The following is a 14345-nucleotide window of genomic DNA, read 5'->3' as shown; positions in this document are numbered from 1 at the left end:
CTTTCTGTTTACTTTCTCCAGGGGATTGCCTGGTCTAAAGTGCGCATATTGGGCTGGCTGTAGCAAACCATCCGGCCAATCCGACGTGCACACTGCAGGGGCAGCTGTAATCCTGTGATTGCAGGACTCAGCCCAGCCCCTGCACTCACACTGCGACTTATAAGTAAAATGCCATTGACATGCCATTAAACTTATTTCTATGTGCCAGCTGCTCTCACAGCTGGCAGGGCGACACTCCTCGGCGCTTGAGGAGCCGCCGCCCTTTGTTCGATGGTGTCCTGGTTGAGAGTGTGCATAGACCCACCAGAGGTAGTGAGCGTGGCAGCCAGATAGGCAGGGCTTGTGGATGTCGTGGCTTTGTTGAGGAAACAGCTAAGTTTGTAGATAGTGCTGGCTGGCAAGGGGAGCCAGTGGAGGGTCATCAGGGTGGGGGTGATATATGGTCATCTTTCTTTAGGTTCTTGGTGGGATACTGCACCTTGTAGAATGCTCCTAAGGAATGCCGCTCCAGAATCTGGGTGGCTGTAGAGCACAGCCACCATTCATGTGCAATAGCACGAGAGTTTGAATAGCTGTTCTGAAGTCACTTTCTGAGAGAAATGGTTTCACTTTCTTTAGTAGAGTGAGGTTGTACCAGACTGTCTTCTCCTACAATGGTGCATCTTCGCAGCGATGCATATAAAAGTTGATGCTGTGCACCCCCTTTTCGTTTTTCACCCTTGGAAGCTTCAAGTATTGAGCCATCCGCACAGGATTTGAAAACACCACCTGATGGCTGCACAGGCTCGCGTAGCAGCAAGCGCTCAACCGTCTGGTCTACCTTCCAGGCTGGGTTTTCAGGTTAGCAGCTCAGTGGGCTGCAGCTGTCAATCAATTTAGCGCCATACAAAATCACATTAAAATACATGATTGGCATTTGTGACAATTCCCATAAAGGTGAAAAACACTACAGACTCCAACTCCCTTTTTATGTATTAGAAGGAGCGTAAAAACATATTTTACGTCAGTAAAAATACCAGCCAGGTGGCAACCCTATCCCGCTCCCCTCACGGAGGCTGTTCAGAGAGCAGGTGCTGAAAGAGGCTGTGAACGAGAGCAGCTTTTCGCGAGCTGGGCGGGAGTCTCGGGAGGAAGGGGCGTGCTCCGCCGCCGCCCCCTCACGTGCCCCACGCTCCCCCTCCGCCGCCCCTCGCGCACCTTCATCTCATACTCTGCTGAAGCGCCTTCAGGATGCAGCTCGACGGAGGGGGATTGGCGGGACACGGCCCCGGGGCCCCCAGGAGCCGGGGCTCGGCATGAGGCCTCCCCCCATCGCCGCCGCAGCCACCCTTCTCCCCGAGGCCTCCATGCCAGCTGAGCCGGGCAGCTCTGGGATGAAGGAAACATGAGGATCGCGCAGTGCTGGCTGTGGACAGCCCTCCTGTGCCTGCAGCCCCTGCATCGCCACGGTGAGTACCCCCGGCTCCGGTCGTGTTTTATCTCAGCTCGTACAACCCGCGGCAAATTCCAGTTCACCAGTTGCAGATGGTTTCAACTGGATCCACATGTGGCTCATAGGTTTTTAAAAAATACTGGCACGTGTTGCCAGAGAAATTGGAAACAAATAAGAAATCTACCTAGTAAATAAAAAACGCAGCCTAAAACACCAGGAGACACGTGAACGTTCAGCGAGGCAACTGGAATTTTCTCCCCAGCGGTTCAGCATACCGCACTGTAGCTGTTGGATTCAGCGAAATCATTTGCAACGAGTTACCTGGAAGTTTCGGCCTAGCATAGCGTGTCAGGATTTACCTGTTTTGGCGCTTCATGATGTATTCATACATATTTATAATGTACCGGAGATACAGGCAGCTGCACTAACTACCGTAGGACAAGAACGATGGGGCCTTGCAACCCAGTAAGCTAAAGTGTGCATTAGCCTAACAGGTGTATTATCAATACTTTATCAAGTATATTTTCTTAAGGTCACCAAATAAATTTATCTGTTGTTTTTTATTTGACTGGCCGTGCAAACTGTGTGCCTCGAGTGTTTAGAACAGTGCTACAAGAACGGGGAAAGAAACAATCTGCCGTCCGCTGCCTGTCTGCCCTTTTGGGTAGGGTTCTTGCTTCGAGTGGGTTCCTGATGTGTTTGTCTGTTTTAATTTTGATCCATGTAGAGGAATTTCACAATTATTTTCTTCATTTTTAGAGGAGAATTTTATAAACGGTGCGTGGATAGATAACATTTTTTTGCATGGGGTGGGTTAAAGGTTAGTCAACGTGGTGGGTTAATGGCTAAAGTCAACGTCGTAGGTCAGCTCAGTGTGTCAGTGCTCCTGCTGCTGATGTGTGCACCATCCTGGTTTATGACACATCTCTCTGCTCGTTGAGGCCACATTCATTGCTGCTAAATGATAATCGAATAGATAATCCGAAACTGAAGGGGTTAATTCCATGCAGTGAGATACAGACCCATCGCATGTGGGCACGTTAAAATATGTGGTGCCTTTTGGGCCACATTTAAGAACAGAGCAAGAGATGTTTACTGTTAATTTGGAAAACGATAACTCTTTTTTGCGTGGCCGTCATTATAATCCGCTGTGTGGTGCAGTTTGTATAAATTACTCTAATAATTATTATCGTCACGCTCTCTTTCGGCCGCGCGCGCCCCTCCCCGCCTCCTCGCGGCTGTTGCTATCCAGTGAATGTCTGCATCCGCGCCGCAGCTCCTTCCTACCTGCTGCAGCCTCCACCTGCTGCAGCCCGGCACAGGTGGACAACCGGTGGGCGTGGGAGGGGGGCTCAGGTCCCCCTGGGCTTGTCTTGTTGGGAAAGGGAGGGGGGGTCTCCACCGGATCTGTCGATCTGTTTGCAAAACAGACCCGGCTTGAATTTCCCCCCATTCCGCGGTTCTGCTGTGTCTGCAGTGGTTTCTGCTGCATCGACACATTTGCCTGCAGTGTCTCCCGTGGTAGGTAGGGGGATGGGGCGATCATTGCTTTAAACCCACTTCACACGGAGTCCTGCACGGGCGATCGATTAACAGCGTTAGATTGTGTTCCGTGAGCGGTCCAGGGTAGCGTGTAAGAGCGAGCACGGCCTGGCGGGTGCACGGCTGCTCACCACAAGTGTCTCCGTTCATAGTGAGAGCACTCTCCTTGTACAGAGATAGATAGGCCTGTCTCGTAGGTGCAGAGCACCAGCTTCTCCTGACATCTGCCTGTCTCGCGCAGGACCACCATCTTCACATTCTGCCCCCAGATTCTGACAGCTACGTGTCTAGCGCGTGTTTTTGTTTGTGTCAGATTCTGACAGCTGGCTGTCACTCTCTCGTGTTTCTTTGAGTCTCTGATTCTGACAGCTACCTGACTCTTACTTGGAGTCTCTTAATCTCACAGCTGCCCGTCTTTCTTCTGTTTTCCTTCGAGTTCCATATTCGGACAGCTATCGGTATCTGTCAGCGTGAAACAAAACATACTGGTCAGACAGACATCCGTCCTCACTTCTCGGGTGGTCGTCAGTCCCGCGTATTTTGTGTCACCCCCCCCCCCCCCCCCCTTCCTGTGTCTTTAGCAGCTCTCCCTCGCTGCCCTGCTGGTTTGGTCCTCGGGGTCTGACAGCCTCCCTGTAGCGAAGTTCACACACTCCAGATAGTTGCAGCAGAGTCTGTAGTGCAGCCACGGCGGGACACAATGTTGCTTTCTTCGGTCAAGGTCTCCTGCTGACTTCTTGTCAGAGTACAGAACCTGCAACCTTAAATGTCACCCCGAGATCACAACTTTCCAGCCAAGCCAACTCTACACATGTTTATTTCCCTTCCTAACAAACAAAATAAAAAATGCTTCGTAATTATAAGTAACTAACAAATTAATACAAAAAGAATTACATGACGGCCATAGTACATACCACCACAGCAAGAGTAAAGAAAGTACGAATAGTGCGCTCAATAAAAGAAAGAAAATAACAGTAAAGGATAGTGTCTCCCACTTAATAATGATCAAGTTCATTTTTAGGTTTGTTGATAAAACAACCAGGCTGATCTCTTAAATGAACAATTAAAACAACTTTGAACTTCTTTTGCAATTACGATTCAGCGTTCATTTATTTTGGACAGTCTTTGAATACGAACTTTGTCACCCACGCACAGTGGAGACTGAAAACTCTTAAGCGGTGCTTTTTCAAGTTTGATATTAGTATTGATAAAACAACCTTCACGAACTTGCCAGGAACAGGGACGGACTGCTGTTTGCTTTACAGCGTTTCACCAGGAGCCTGCTCTCTCCAACGTTGCTGCTAGCGGAACCCGCTTCGCGGGTCCCGCGTCGCCCTAGGACCTGGGCTAAGGATTACCTTGCTGTTGACCGGGACTGAGGGCTGCGAGCGTCGGGGTGTGGACTCCGTTTCCCAGGAGCCCAAGGAAACCCCGCGCCCGTGTCACCTGGGCTGCTCTCCCTCATCGTCCCGCCTTCACACCTGATTGGAGGTAGCGCCCTATAACGACTGAAGAGACCTGCTGCGCGGGAGCGCGCGGGAGCGCCCGGGGCTAAGCCCGGGCAAAGGGCGGGCCCTCTAAGGCCCTCGTAGGCCTGAGGAGGCTGGGCAGGGCCATCCCCCTAACAACCGCTGCAAGTGGACCCCGTTTTGCCACATTTGGGTCATGACTACCGAGGAGGATACCCCAGGGAGAAAGGTCAGTCTGCGAAATGGGTCTCTGGAGAACTACTTCCAAAAAAAGAGTGAGGGTGATGAGGACTCTACATTAGCAAAGCGTAGGGCAGAGCGTCGCCGTTCTGTCGAGAGTATGAAGCATAAACCTCTCTTGGATAGCTCCTCGCATTCCACAAATCAGGAAGTAGGTTCTATACACTTGAATGAGGCCAACGCTAGTTTAGAAGACGTCCCTCTACTGTTCCGTGATTTTGCATCCACACCTTCTTTACTTGAGGATAATATTACAATTGTTTCCCCTACCCATGGTCCCAGTCGCACTAAGATAACATCTAAACCTAGGAAACAGAAACCTAAGCCTCCACCTGCGGTACAGATTCACCGCCCTCCACCAAGTAAAAAAAGGAGGAAATATAGGGAGGCCCTAGGCAAAGCTAAAATCTCGCTCTTAGATTTTGGGAATAAGGCCCAAACCCCCCTTTTAAATGAGATTACCTTAGTAGATGCTCAGGACTCCACACCCTTAGTAGATCCAACACTGATTTGTAGCTTACCTGAAGCAGCCGCACAGGTTGGGTCTCCAGACAGTATTACTAGAAATATTGTAAGGGACATCACACCTTCCCCCACACTGATGGGAAACTTGGAGTTTATGTTAAGATCTCTCCTTGTACCTATCAATGAGTCGATTAAAAAGGTGGAAATTAGACTCACCATATTGGAAGCTGCTATGACTAGTTTAGCTACTCTGGCAAAAACTCAAGGGAGTGGGGTGGTGCAACCTACATCTGTAATAAAGCCCCCCCCCACGAATGCCCAAAAGACCCCACATGTGTTAGCCCAGTCGACCAAGGAAACAATTCAACTTCCAGGTAGAGCCGACCCTCCCCCTGAAAACCCAAAGCCTCCTAAGAATGTTAGGTTACCTGCTGTTGAACTAGGTGGTGCCCCAAACACATCAAACCCTAAGGCCCCGGCAAGCATCAGTCAGGATGAACAAGGGGAAAATAGTAAAAATAGAGTAACACGCAAAAAGGTGCCGCCAGTGGAGATTCCCCCTGAAGCGGTGCCCTTTGTGGTGGTACTAACAGGGGTTCCTGAGTTAACTGTTAACAAGAAAGAGGGATATGTAGACCTGAAGAATAAAATCATTCATTGGTTAAGAACGTACAGACCGATAGCGCCGAATATAGATGGAGATATAGTCCACGTTAGGCGCATTAACTGGCTGGGCTCTAGAACTAAAGACCTGGAGGGGGATCTAGTTGTGATTAACTTTAGAGACCCTCGGGCAGTCGACTACATTCTAAACTGGTCATTAGGAAATGGGGGAACTTGTATAATCCCTCGGGCCCTTACATATTTTTACCCTAGGCAAGAGGATGCTCCTTTTAAATATCCAAACAAGCCTTATTCCCTTAGGCCTCCGCTTATACCACTTATACTGCCCCATAACAACAATTATAATTATTTTGGGCAACATTTTCCCCTACCACCGGATCAGTTCTCTGCCTGGTCTACTGTCCCTTACAGGCATACGACGAACCATGGTAATAGGATGAACCATCTGAGGCTTTTCACACCACTGGACACTTACAATCGGTTTTCCCAGCTTTCTAGGCTGGAGGATTGTGATTGATGTTCAGCTCCAGGGGGGGAGGTCTGTGAACCTCTGGGCGGGGGGGCTCCGATAAGAGCTCATGGCAGTATAGATACAGGAGACGACTGCCCCCTTCTAGTTCAAATTGTTAGCACATGTGACATTATAGAGGCTCCTCCTTCCGTTGGGCCAATGTCCAGTGTGGTTGGTCGCCCCACAACACCTACTCTCCGGGTTCAGGAGGGGGGGGGGACGTAAGAACAGGGCGGATAGGATAGGTGTAAATGGGGGGGAGTTAACCTTAGCACCCAATGGTCGGCAGGTAATAAATTTCCTTTCATGGAATATTGCGGGGTTAAAAAGGAAGCTGGATATCCCAGAATGGCACACATTTATTGAGAGGTTTGATGTCTGCCTTTTTCAGGAGACTTGGTGCCTATTACCCTTACATAAATCAGGGTACACTACTTATTTCCTACCAGCAGTAAGTAAGGGGAAGGGCAGACCTGCGGGTGGCCTTATGGTATGGATCAAAGTGGAATTAAATTGGGAAGCCACATCTCATAACCTTGAGTGTAATGACATACTCCATCTTTCCCTTAATGGGAAGTCAGTAGGTAGCAGGCTTGACATCTTTAATGTCTATGCGAGAGGGACACCTGGGGATTCGGCTTCTTTGACATTAGCAGCCCTGGACTCCGCCCTAGACAATTGCCCTTCAGCAGCAAAAATTATTGTGGGGGGGGATTTTAACTGCACGTTTGAACCCCTCCTCGGGGATGACCCCTTGGGTATCGAAGAGGAGGATTCAAAATGGACCATCCCAAGTTTATCTCTGCCCCCATCAGGAAGTGGTCGGCTAGGGCAATTCAAATTAATACACTGACCAGGGTCCATAAGCTCAGAGCCCTCAATGGTAGGACTAAATCCGATCAGGCTGGGACACTGACCGTTAATAGGCCCACCGGGCCATCTCGTATTGACTACATCCTAATGGATATTAGTTTTTGGCCGGAGCTTATAGATATGGAAGTCCTCCCAACCCAGGATAGTGACCACAACCCCTTGTGCTGTAAGTTCTATTGGGGCACTCTTAAAGATAAGAGGCTGAATGGTTCCATAAAATCATCCAAAGAGATTATCCCCTATAGCAACAACCGAAGATTAAAATGGGATAAGGTTAAACTTAAGGAGGAAGATCTCGGGGCGATAAAGCAGTTGGTGGAGGGTTTGACCTCCGAGCTGGAAGATGGGTTGGATGAACATAAGAACAGCAGGGTATTATACCCCCCTCTTGTCTCAGTATATAAAGATACAATTGATCATGTTGGTAATTATTTTATCTCGAAAGGGAAAGATAATAGGGTGACCTTTAACCCCCCCGCTACTAGTAAACCATGGTATACGCATTTGTGTAAGGGCAAAAGGAATCAGCTAACAAAAGCCCTGATCTTGGGGGATCCTTCGATGGTTAGAGCGGCTAGGAAGGAATACCTCAAAGTTCAATTAATGGCCAAAAGTGAGTGGGAGGAACAGCATTGGCAGGACTTATCCAATGCCGTAAAAAGTAGGAACCCGAACCTCTTTTGGGACCTGATCAATGGTTCTAGACGTAGGAAAACGCAACCCTTGGCTGTCCATATAACTAGCCAGCAATGGTTTGACCATTTCTCACTACTGTATGGTGGTAATGAGGAAACGCCCAGCCGTGAGGTAGTTAGTCTGAGGGATGGTGATCTCATAGGGGTGGACGAGCCTCCCTTCACGACTATAGAAGTAGTGATGGCGATTAGGCATCTAATCCCGAAGAAGGCAGCTGGACAAGACGGGATCCCCGGAGATCTGTTGATAGCAGAGCCTCAGGTTTGGGCAAAATTAATTGCCACAATTATGAATCTGATCTCCAGGGGTCACCAGGTTCCTGACTCCTGGAAGGGGGCGGAGGTAGTAACTGTGTACAAGAAGGGGGCAAGAGAGGACCCTGCGAATTACAGGCCTATTAGTCTGATTGATATAATTCAGAAAGTAGTCGGCAGGGTCATCATTTCAAGAGTAGGAGATTGGATAGAGGGGGACAGTATTCTCTCGCACCTACAGGCGGGTTTTAGAAGAAAGGTAGGCACGATGGACCAGGTCTTTCGCTTTTTTGTTATCTACTGGAAGGAAGTCACCATCAAGAAAGGCAGTTTATATATGGCCTTCATAGATCTCAAGACTGCATTCGACCTGGTCCCCCGTGCAAAATTATGGGAGATTTTAGGTGAGATGGGATTCCCGAGTGGCCTCCTGACCCTTGTCATAAGGCTCCACGAGGGGAACTATGCAAGGGTTAGATGGGGATCCCAGGGGAATTTGACTGAGAAAATCCCTGTGCGAAGAGGAGTACGCCAGGGCTGTGTTATGGCTCCGACTCTTTTCTCCCTTTTTGTGAATGGAGTGGTGGACCACCTGAAGGGGGAGGAGTCGGATGCCCCATCCCTGGCGGGGGAAAGAATCCCCACTCTCCTCTTCGCCGACGACACCATATTAATCTCCAAATCCCCGGTGGGCTTACAAAAACTCTTGAATCAGTTTAGCTCCTTTTGCACCGCCCGAGGCTTAACCATCAATACCTCAAAAACTAAACTGATGGCATTCTCCCCCTCTAAAAGATTTAAAAATAATTTCCTGCTGAACGATGTCCCCTTGGAGTTGGTCGAGTCCTTTGACTACCTTGGAGTCAGGATAAACAGCCGTATGACATGGAAGGATCACTTGGCCAAAATGTTACTCAACCATCAAAGGGTATCGGGGATGGTCCTGAGGGAATTCCGTGAATCCAGCAGTAAACCTATCTCCCCGGCGATGGCCATTTATGAGGGCCAGATCCTCCCAGCTGCACTATACGGCGCTGAACTATGGGGGTTCGAAAACGTATCTGATCTAACGACTGCGGAAAATAAATTCTTAAGGAAGGTGGTGGCTCTCCCTGCTTCCACCCCATTAGTTCCCCTGAGACTAGATCTGGGCAGGAGAGCACTAAAGGACCTGGTAAGACTACGCCCGTTGCTCTACTGGACCCGCCTAAGAAGGACGGAAGAACTTGCCAAATATGCTGAGGGGTTGGACGATCTCCTCCTATTGGATACCGGAAAAAAAATTGGATGGCTGTACAAACTGAAGGACTTAGTGCTCAAGTTAGGCCTAAGAGACGCTTGGGAGACACAATCGCCGCCACCAAAGGATGCGATCAAAAAGCTATACTGGGACTGGGTTCAGAGTAACATATGGAGGGACCTGGGAGGGGGCACTCTTACGGACCAATTCTTGCTATTTAAATGCACGAGGAAATTAGAGCCCTTCCTGGATTTGATAACCAAACCCCTTGATCGCGCTCTATATATAAAATTGCGTTATGGGACGCTTCCGGTGCACGACTTTACGTCGAGATGGTCTAATTCTGGTGCCCCCCTGCGTTCATGCCCTGGATGTGCTGCACCAACTGAGTCTGTGGCCCACGTATTTTTTGCCTGCCCTGCTTATAAAGGGGCGCGCAAATTTTGGCTGAAACCTGTGTGCAGAGAAATGGGCCTGAGGTGCCACAGATCAGCTCTTCGGGTCCTCTCTACAGACTCCTCATCTCCCTTTATGATTTGTGGGGTAGCAAAGTTCTTGGGAAGTGTATGGATGACACGATCCCGCCTATTGAAACTGCAGCCAGTGAGCTTAATGGACTGACGGTGTGTCCGCTAGTATTACATCGGTGTTGGAGTTGCAACTCCTTTTTATCGTATTTTAAATATTTATATCTGTTTGGAAATGTATTTTACATGTTTTCTTTTATGGTGACTAATGTCGCCGAATAAAGATTAAAGATAAAACAACCATGTTTACTTGTACTTTCATTCCCACCACGGTCACTCTCAAGTGACAGAACAGGACCAACTTTTTCTTTGATGAAATGTGTCTCTCTGCTTCTTTCCTCTTCCCCACCCAACCCGTCATATTTACGCTTATTTCCTGGTGCATCGGCAATGCTTTTCTTACACCTAGGCACTCTTCCCACATACCAACACATGCCATCGCTCAATAACACTGAATTACCATATAGTTCTTCCACTCTCAAATGTTCTGAAAACCGACACTCTCCTTTCTTCAGGATACCACTCCTTTTTAATTTGAACTCATTTTCCTACCTTAAGATCAACTACCTTCACTTGATGTCTAGCATCATATCCCGTTTTATAGACCTTTTGAGGCGTTTCTGTATTCACCCATATCTCTACGAGTGACCAGGTTCTTTCCTGCTTTCCCCCATTACAAAGATGTAATCTTGAAATAAATGAGATTAGATACATCCTTAAACAGTGTAAAAATAATTTCCTGAAAAGCTGCAGCTGCTGAAGCTAACCTAAACGGTACTCGGCAAAATTGGAAACACAGAAATTGTGTATAAAAGCAGTGAGTTTCTTACATTTTTTAATATAAAAGTACCTACATGATGGTACGCCTCTGTTACAATAGTTGAAAACCATTTTACTCCCTTAGCCATGGACAAAACGTCCTTTTTTTTTAGACAAGGGAAATCAGTCAGTAAAAATATTCTAATTTAATTCTCCTAGGACTTAGGTAGACACATGATCGCAACGTACAACTGGCCTATCTTGCCACCACCAATGGCGAAATACAATCAGATGATTCTACAGGGTCTGTAATGCCAGCTTCTGCATCCTTACAACTGCAATTCCCTACTCAAAATAATAGGTACACTCCTCACTTTATACACACATGGTACTGCATAGCATTCGCCTTCAACACAATGCGTAAAGCCACCCAATCTACCTGCATTTCTAGAGAATACCTTGGGAAATTCTATCTGCACTTGTGCTTCCACCATTTCACTCCCTGTCACAACTAATAAAGGTTCAGGGCTATTAGGATCTAAAATCATAACAAGTGTACCAAGAGCCATCCAATCAAGAACTCTTGGGTGTTCTGCATTCCTGTTTTTGAATTCTAATAATAATCGCCTAAATCCTAGCATTTAATAGACGCACCACTAAAACTTTCTTGCTTGATGTCAAAAGGTTTAAGTTCCTCACCCATGTTTACCACAAACTTCTCTTTCCATTCATTGTTGTTGATACTTGTGCATGGGGACCCAAAGTCTGCACTATATCCAAATGTATTCCTCCAAACACCATGTCACAAAATGGTTTCCTTATATTACTATAACCAACAGCTTTAATAACACATAGTGCACAACCATCTTCCTTACTACCATCCAACCACTCATGGTATTTTCTTCCCCATAAACACACTTGACTCTATCATTTCCCTTAAGCTGGCCATTGCTACTTCTTTTCCAACAAACCTTTACACAATTACTCATGACCACACCCTGAACATTTTTGTTTTAGGGCTGGTCAAGATTAACTATGAGCAAAATGTTAATAACTTCCACACCTATAACATCCATTTACACATACCACCTTTCCTAGGCTCAAAATTATTTCTGGTGTTACTATTGTTGTTGGCATACTTCTTTACTTTACATCCTTTTGCCTCTTAACCCCTTCCATGCGGCCGCGATTCTGCGCCTGTGCGGCAGAATCGCAAGTGGGCGGGTTTATGACGGCCCCCAGCCGTCATCAGCACACGAGAACCGTAGTGCATTACGGCTGGGGGCCATCATCAGCATGCAAGGGGTTAAGCTATTCTTTGCCGCCCTTAATCTTTCCCACTGCCACAATCTCATTTACCACTGCTTTAGTGCACCTTCCTCTCAATTTAGCTTTTTGTACTATCTATACTACATCTTTCAACGACGACTTGCCATCAACCCACAACCAGTCTTGTATACTAGGATCATTAATATGCATCACTACTTGATGCCTCATTTGTTTGTCATGTAAAGTACCAAGTGATGCAACATAAGCTATCATTTCTTTATTCTTTCCTTTGAAAAAACTTATAGGGGTCTATAGAAGCACACACTGTTGGTGAAAAATATGTATCCAAATATTCCAAAGCATGTTCTGAAACAGTTCCTTGTTCAGGTTGTCTAGATTTCTTCTCCATTGTGCTATATACTTTTAAACCATTTGGGCCCAGCCAATGATGTAAAAGTTTCTTCTTCCTCTTCCGTACGGTGACTTGTCAAATTCTTCAAATGTAGAGCCATCCTTATAAAAGAAATTCCTCCATTCTTTCCATTTTATGGATGGTTCAGAACCAGAAGATATAACTGGTTGTTTAGGTGTGAGATTTAATGATTGTACACACCTTTTGATTACACAATTTATTTCAATGTACTATGTAACAGAGCTCTTATAGGAATTGCAGAAGAACTTAAAGCAACCCTTGACAAGGGCGGGATCACGGCTCTCATTCTCCTTTATGTGAGTGCAGCATTCAATACTGTTTCCCACCTGATGTTACTTAGACAACGTGAGGGGTGTAGGATCACTGGCATGGCCTTGGGATGGTTTTCCTCCTTTCTGGATCGTCGCTCCATTCAGGTCACCTCCAAACCTTTCCCCTCCACTACTCAGCCAATTGCCTTTGGTGTTCCACAAGGCTCCTCTTTGAGCCCTATCCTTCTTTAAATGTATATGTTTGTTCTCTTGTGTACTTTGTGGAAGCCTTTGATTCCTCTATACTTTCATACGCAGGCGAGACTCAGATCATTATTACCCTGTCCCCAGTTTCAGGCAAAAGTTCCTCTCAATTTAAACTCTGCCTACAATCTATTGCACAGTGGATGGGCAAGATCTGTCCTAAACTTAATTGGCAGTAAAACAGAGACCATTTTAGTCAAGAACCAGCCTCGCTTATGGGGTCCCCAGAAGTGACCATAACACGTGGTCTCCTGCCTGTACCTAAACACTTCCCATAGAAAAAACATGTATTTTAAGGATCTGTGTTTCACTTACAGAGCCCTGAGCCACTCATGCCCTTTATATCTGAGATGTCTTGTCAGTCCTTACCGGCCTACAAGAGCAATGCCTTCCTCCCAGCTCCAACTGGCGTAGGTATCCCGGTTTAACTGGGTAAGCAGGGAGACTTTTAGTTTAAACATCTGGCACCTACACTACGGAACTCGATTCCTCTTAATTTATATCTCTGCCCTTTTAAGGGCTCTACGAAAAGAAGGCCTGGCTATTCTAAGGGCTACGGTCCCTGTGGCTGTTGAGGTTTTTTCTTCTGTCCGCCAGGGCTGGGAAATAGAAATGAATTAAATAAAAAATAGAAATGTATAAACATCGTGTCCAAAAAAATAGCTAAAATCACCACTTTGGCACGAACCAGTATTATACAAAATATGTGAAGAAAAAGTACAGGTATACACCACGACTTTTAGCCCCCCCAAAAATATTTACAGTACTTTGGCAGGTTATTTTCTTCAATCCAAACGATTATCTTTTAGAGTATACTTGGCCAATATTTAGTGGTCCCAAATGACTAAGCATTAGCAGAATATACATTCGTTGAATGTTCACATGAGTTGAAATAGTTTACCAATTTGTACTGATGCACACACAGTCCAGATACTTAAAGTAACGTCTTTATTGCAGCCCTTGTGGTCACAGTGTCGCTGTCTTCAGGCAACAGACTTCTCCTAGTTATTGAACAGAACCTGGAACCTTCTGATGCCAAAACACAGCCTCAAAACCTTTAATCTAATCCATCTCTGCACTTAGTGGCTGTGTTTCTGTCTGTCTCTTTCCCTGGCCTCATATTCCAACTGTGACAGCTACTTGGCTCTCTCTGATGAGTGATTGATCCTCAAGCCTCGAGGTACCTGTCTGTCCCTCCCCCTGCTGCAATTGTGACAGCTGCGCGTCTCATGCATGTGTGATTGATCCTCAGATTCTGACAGCTGCCTGTCTCATGGTGTGCTTGATTCTCAAATTGTAGACAACTATTTTTTGTTTGTAGGGGCCGATTTAGAGTTTAGCAGACAGTGTACTTTGTCACAAATGCAATGGAGTACCCGGTCCGCCAATCCCTCTATGTCCCTGCTCAGTTGTGATTCGGACAGAACAGAACGTCAGTTTACTGTCGCTGGCGCCCCCCCGCTGTCCACCATCAGAAAACTTCCTTCCACAGCCCT

The 14345-nt window shown here is 46.8% G+C and overlaps 1 protein-coding gene across 1 annotated transcript in view; it reads left to right on the top strand.

The window, feature by feature from the left end:
- The first annotated feature begins 1244 nt into the window (after positions 1–1244).
- The window catches only part of ADAM11 (ADAM metallopeptidase domain 11), a 336142-nt gene continuing 323041 nt past the window's right edge, over positions 1245–14345 (top strand). The window contains exon 1 of the mRNA XM_086919835.1: positions 1245–1448. Coding sequence (XP_086775961.1) covers positions 1385–1448 — 64 coding nt within the window. The 5' untranslated portion in view covers positions 1245–1384. The remainder of the gene's footprint in view (positions 1449–14345) is intronic.

This window comes from Lissotriton vulgaris, chromosome 5 (genome assembly GCF_964263255.1).
Source record: "Lissotriton vulgaris chromosome 5, aLisVul1.2, whole genome shotgun sequence".
NCBI lineage: Eukaryota > Metazoa > Chordata > Amphibia > Caudata > Salamandridae > Lissotriton > Lissotriton vulgaris.
This window is presented reverse-complemented; position numbering and strand designations above follow the sequence as displayed.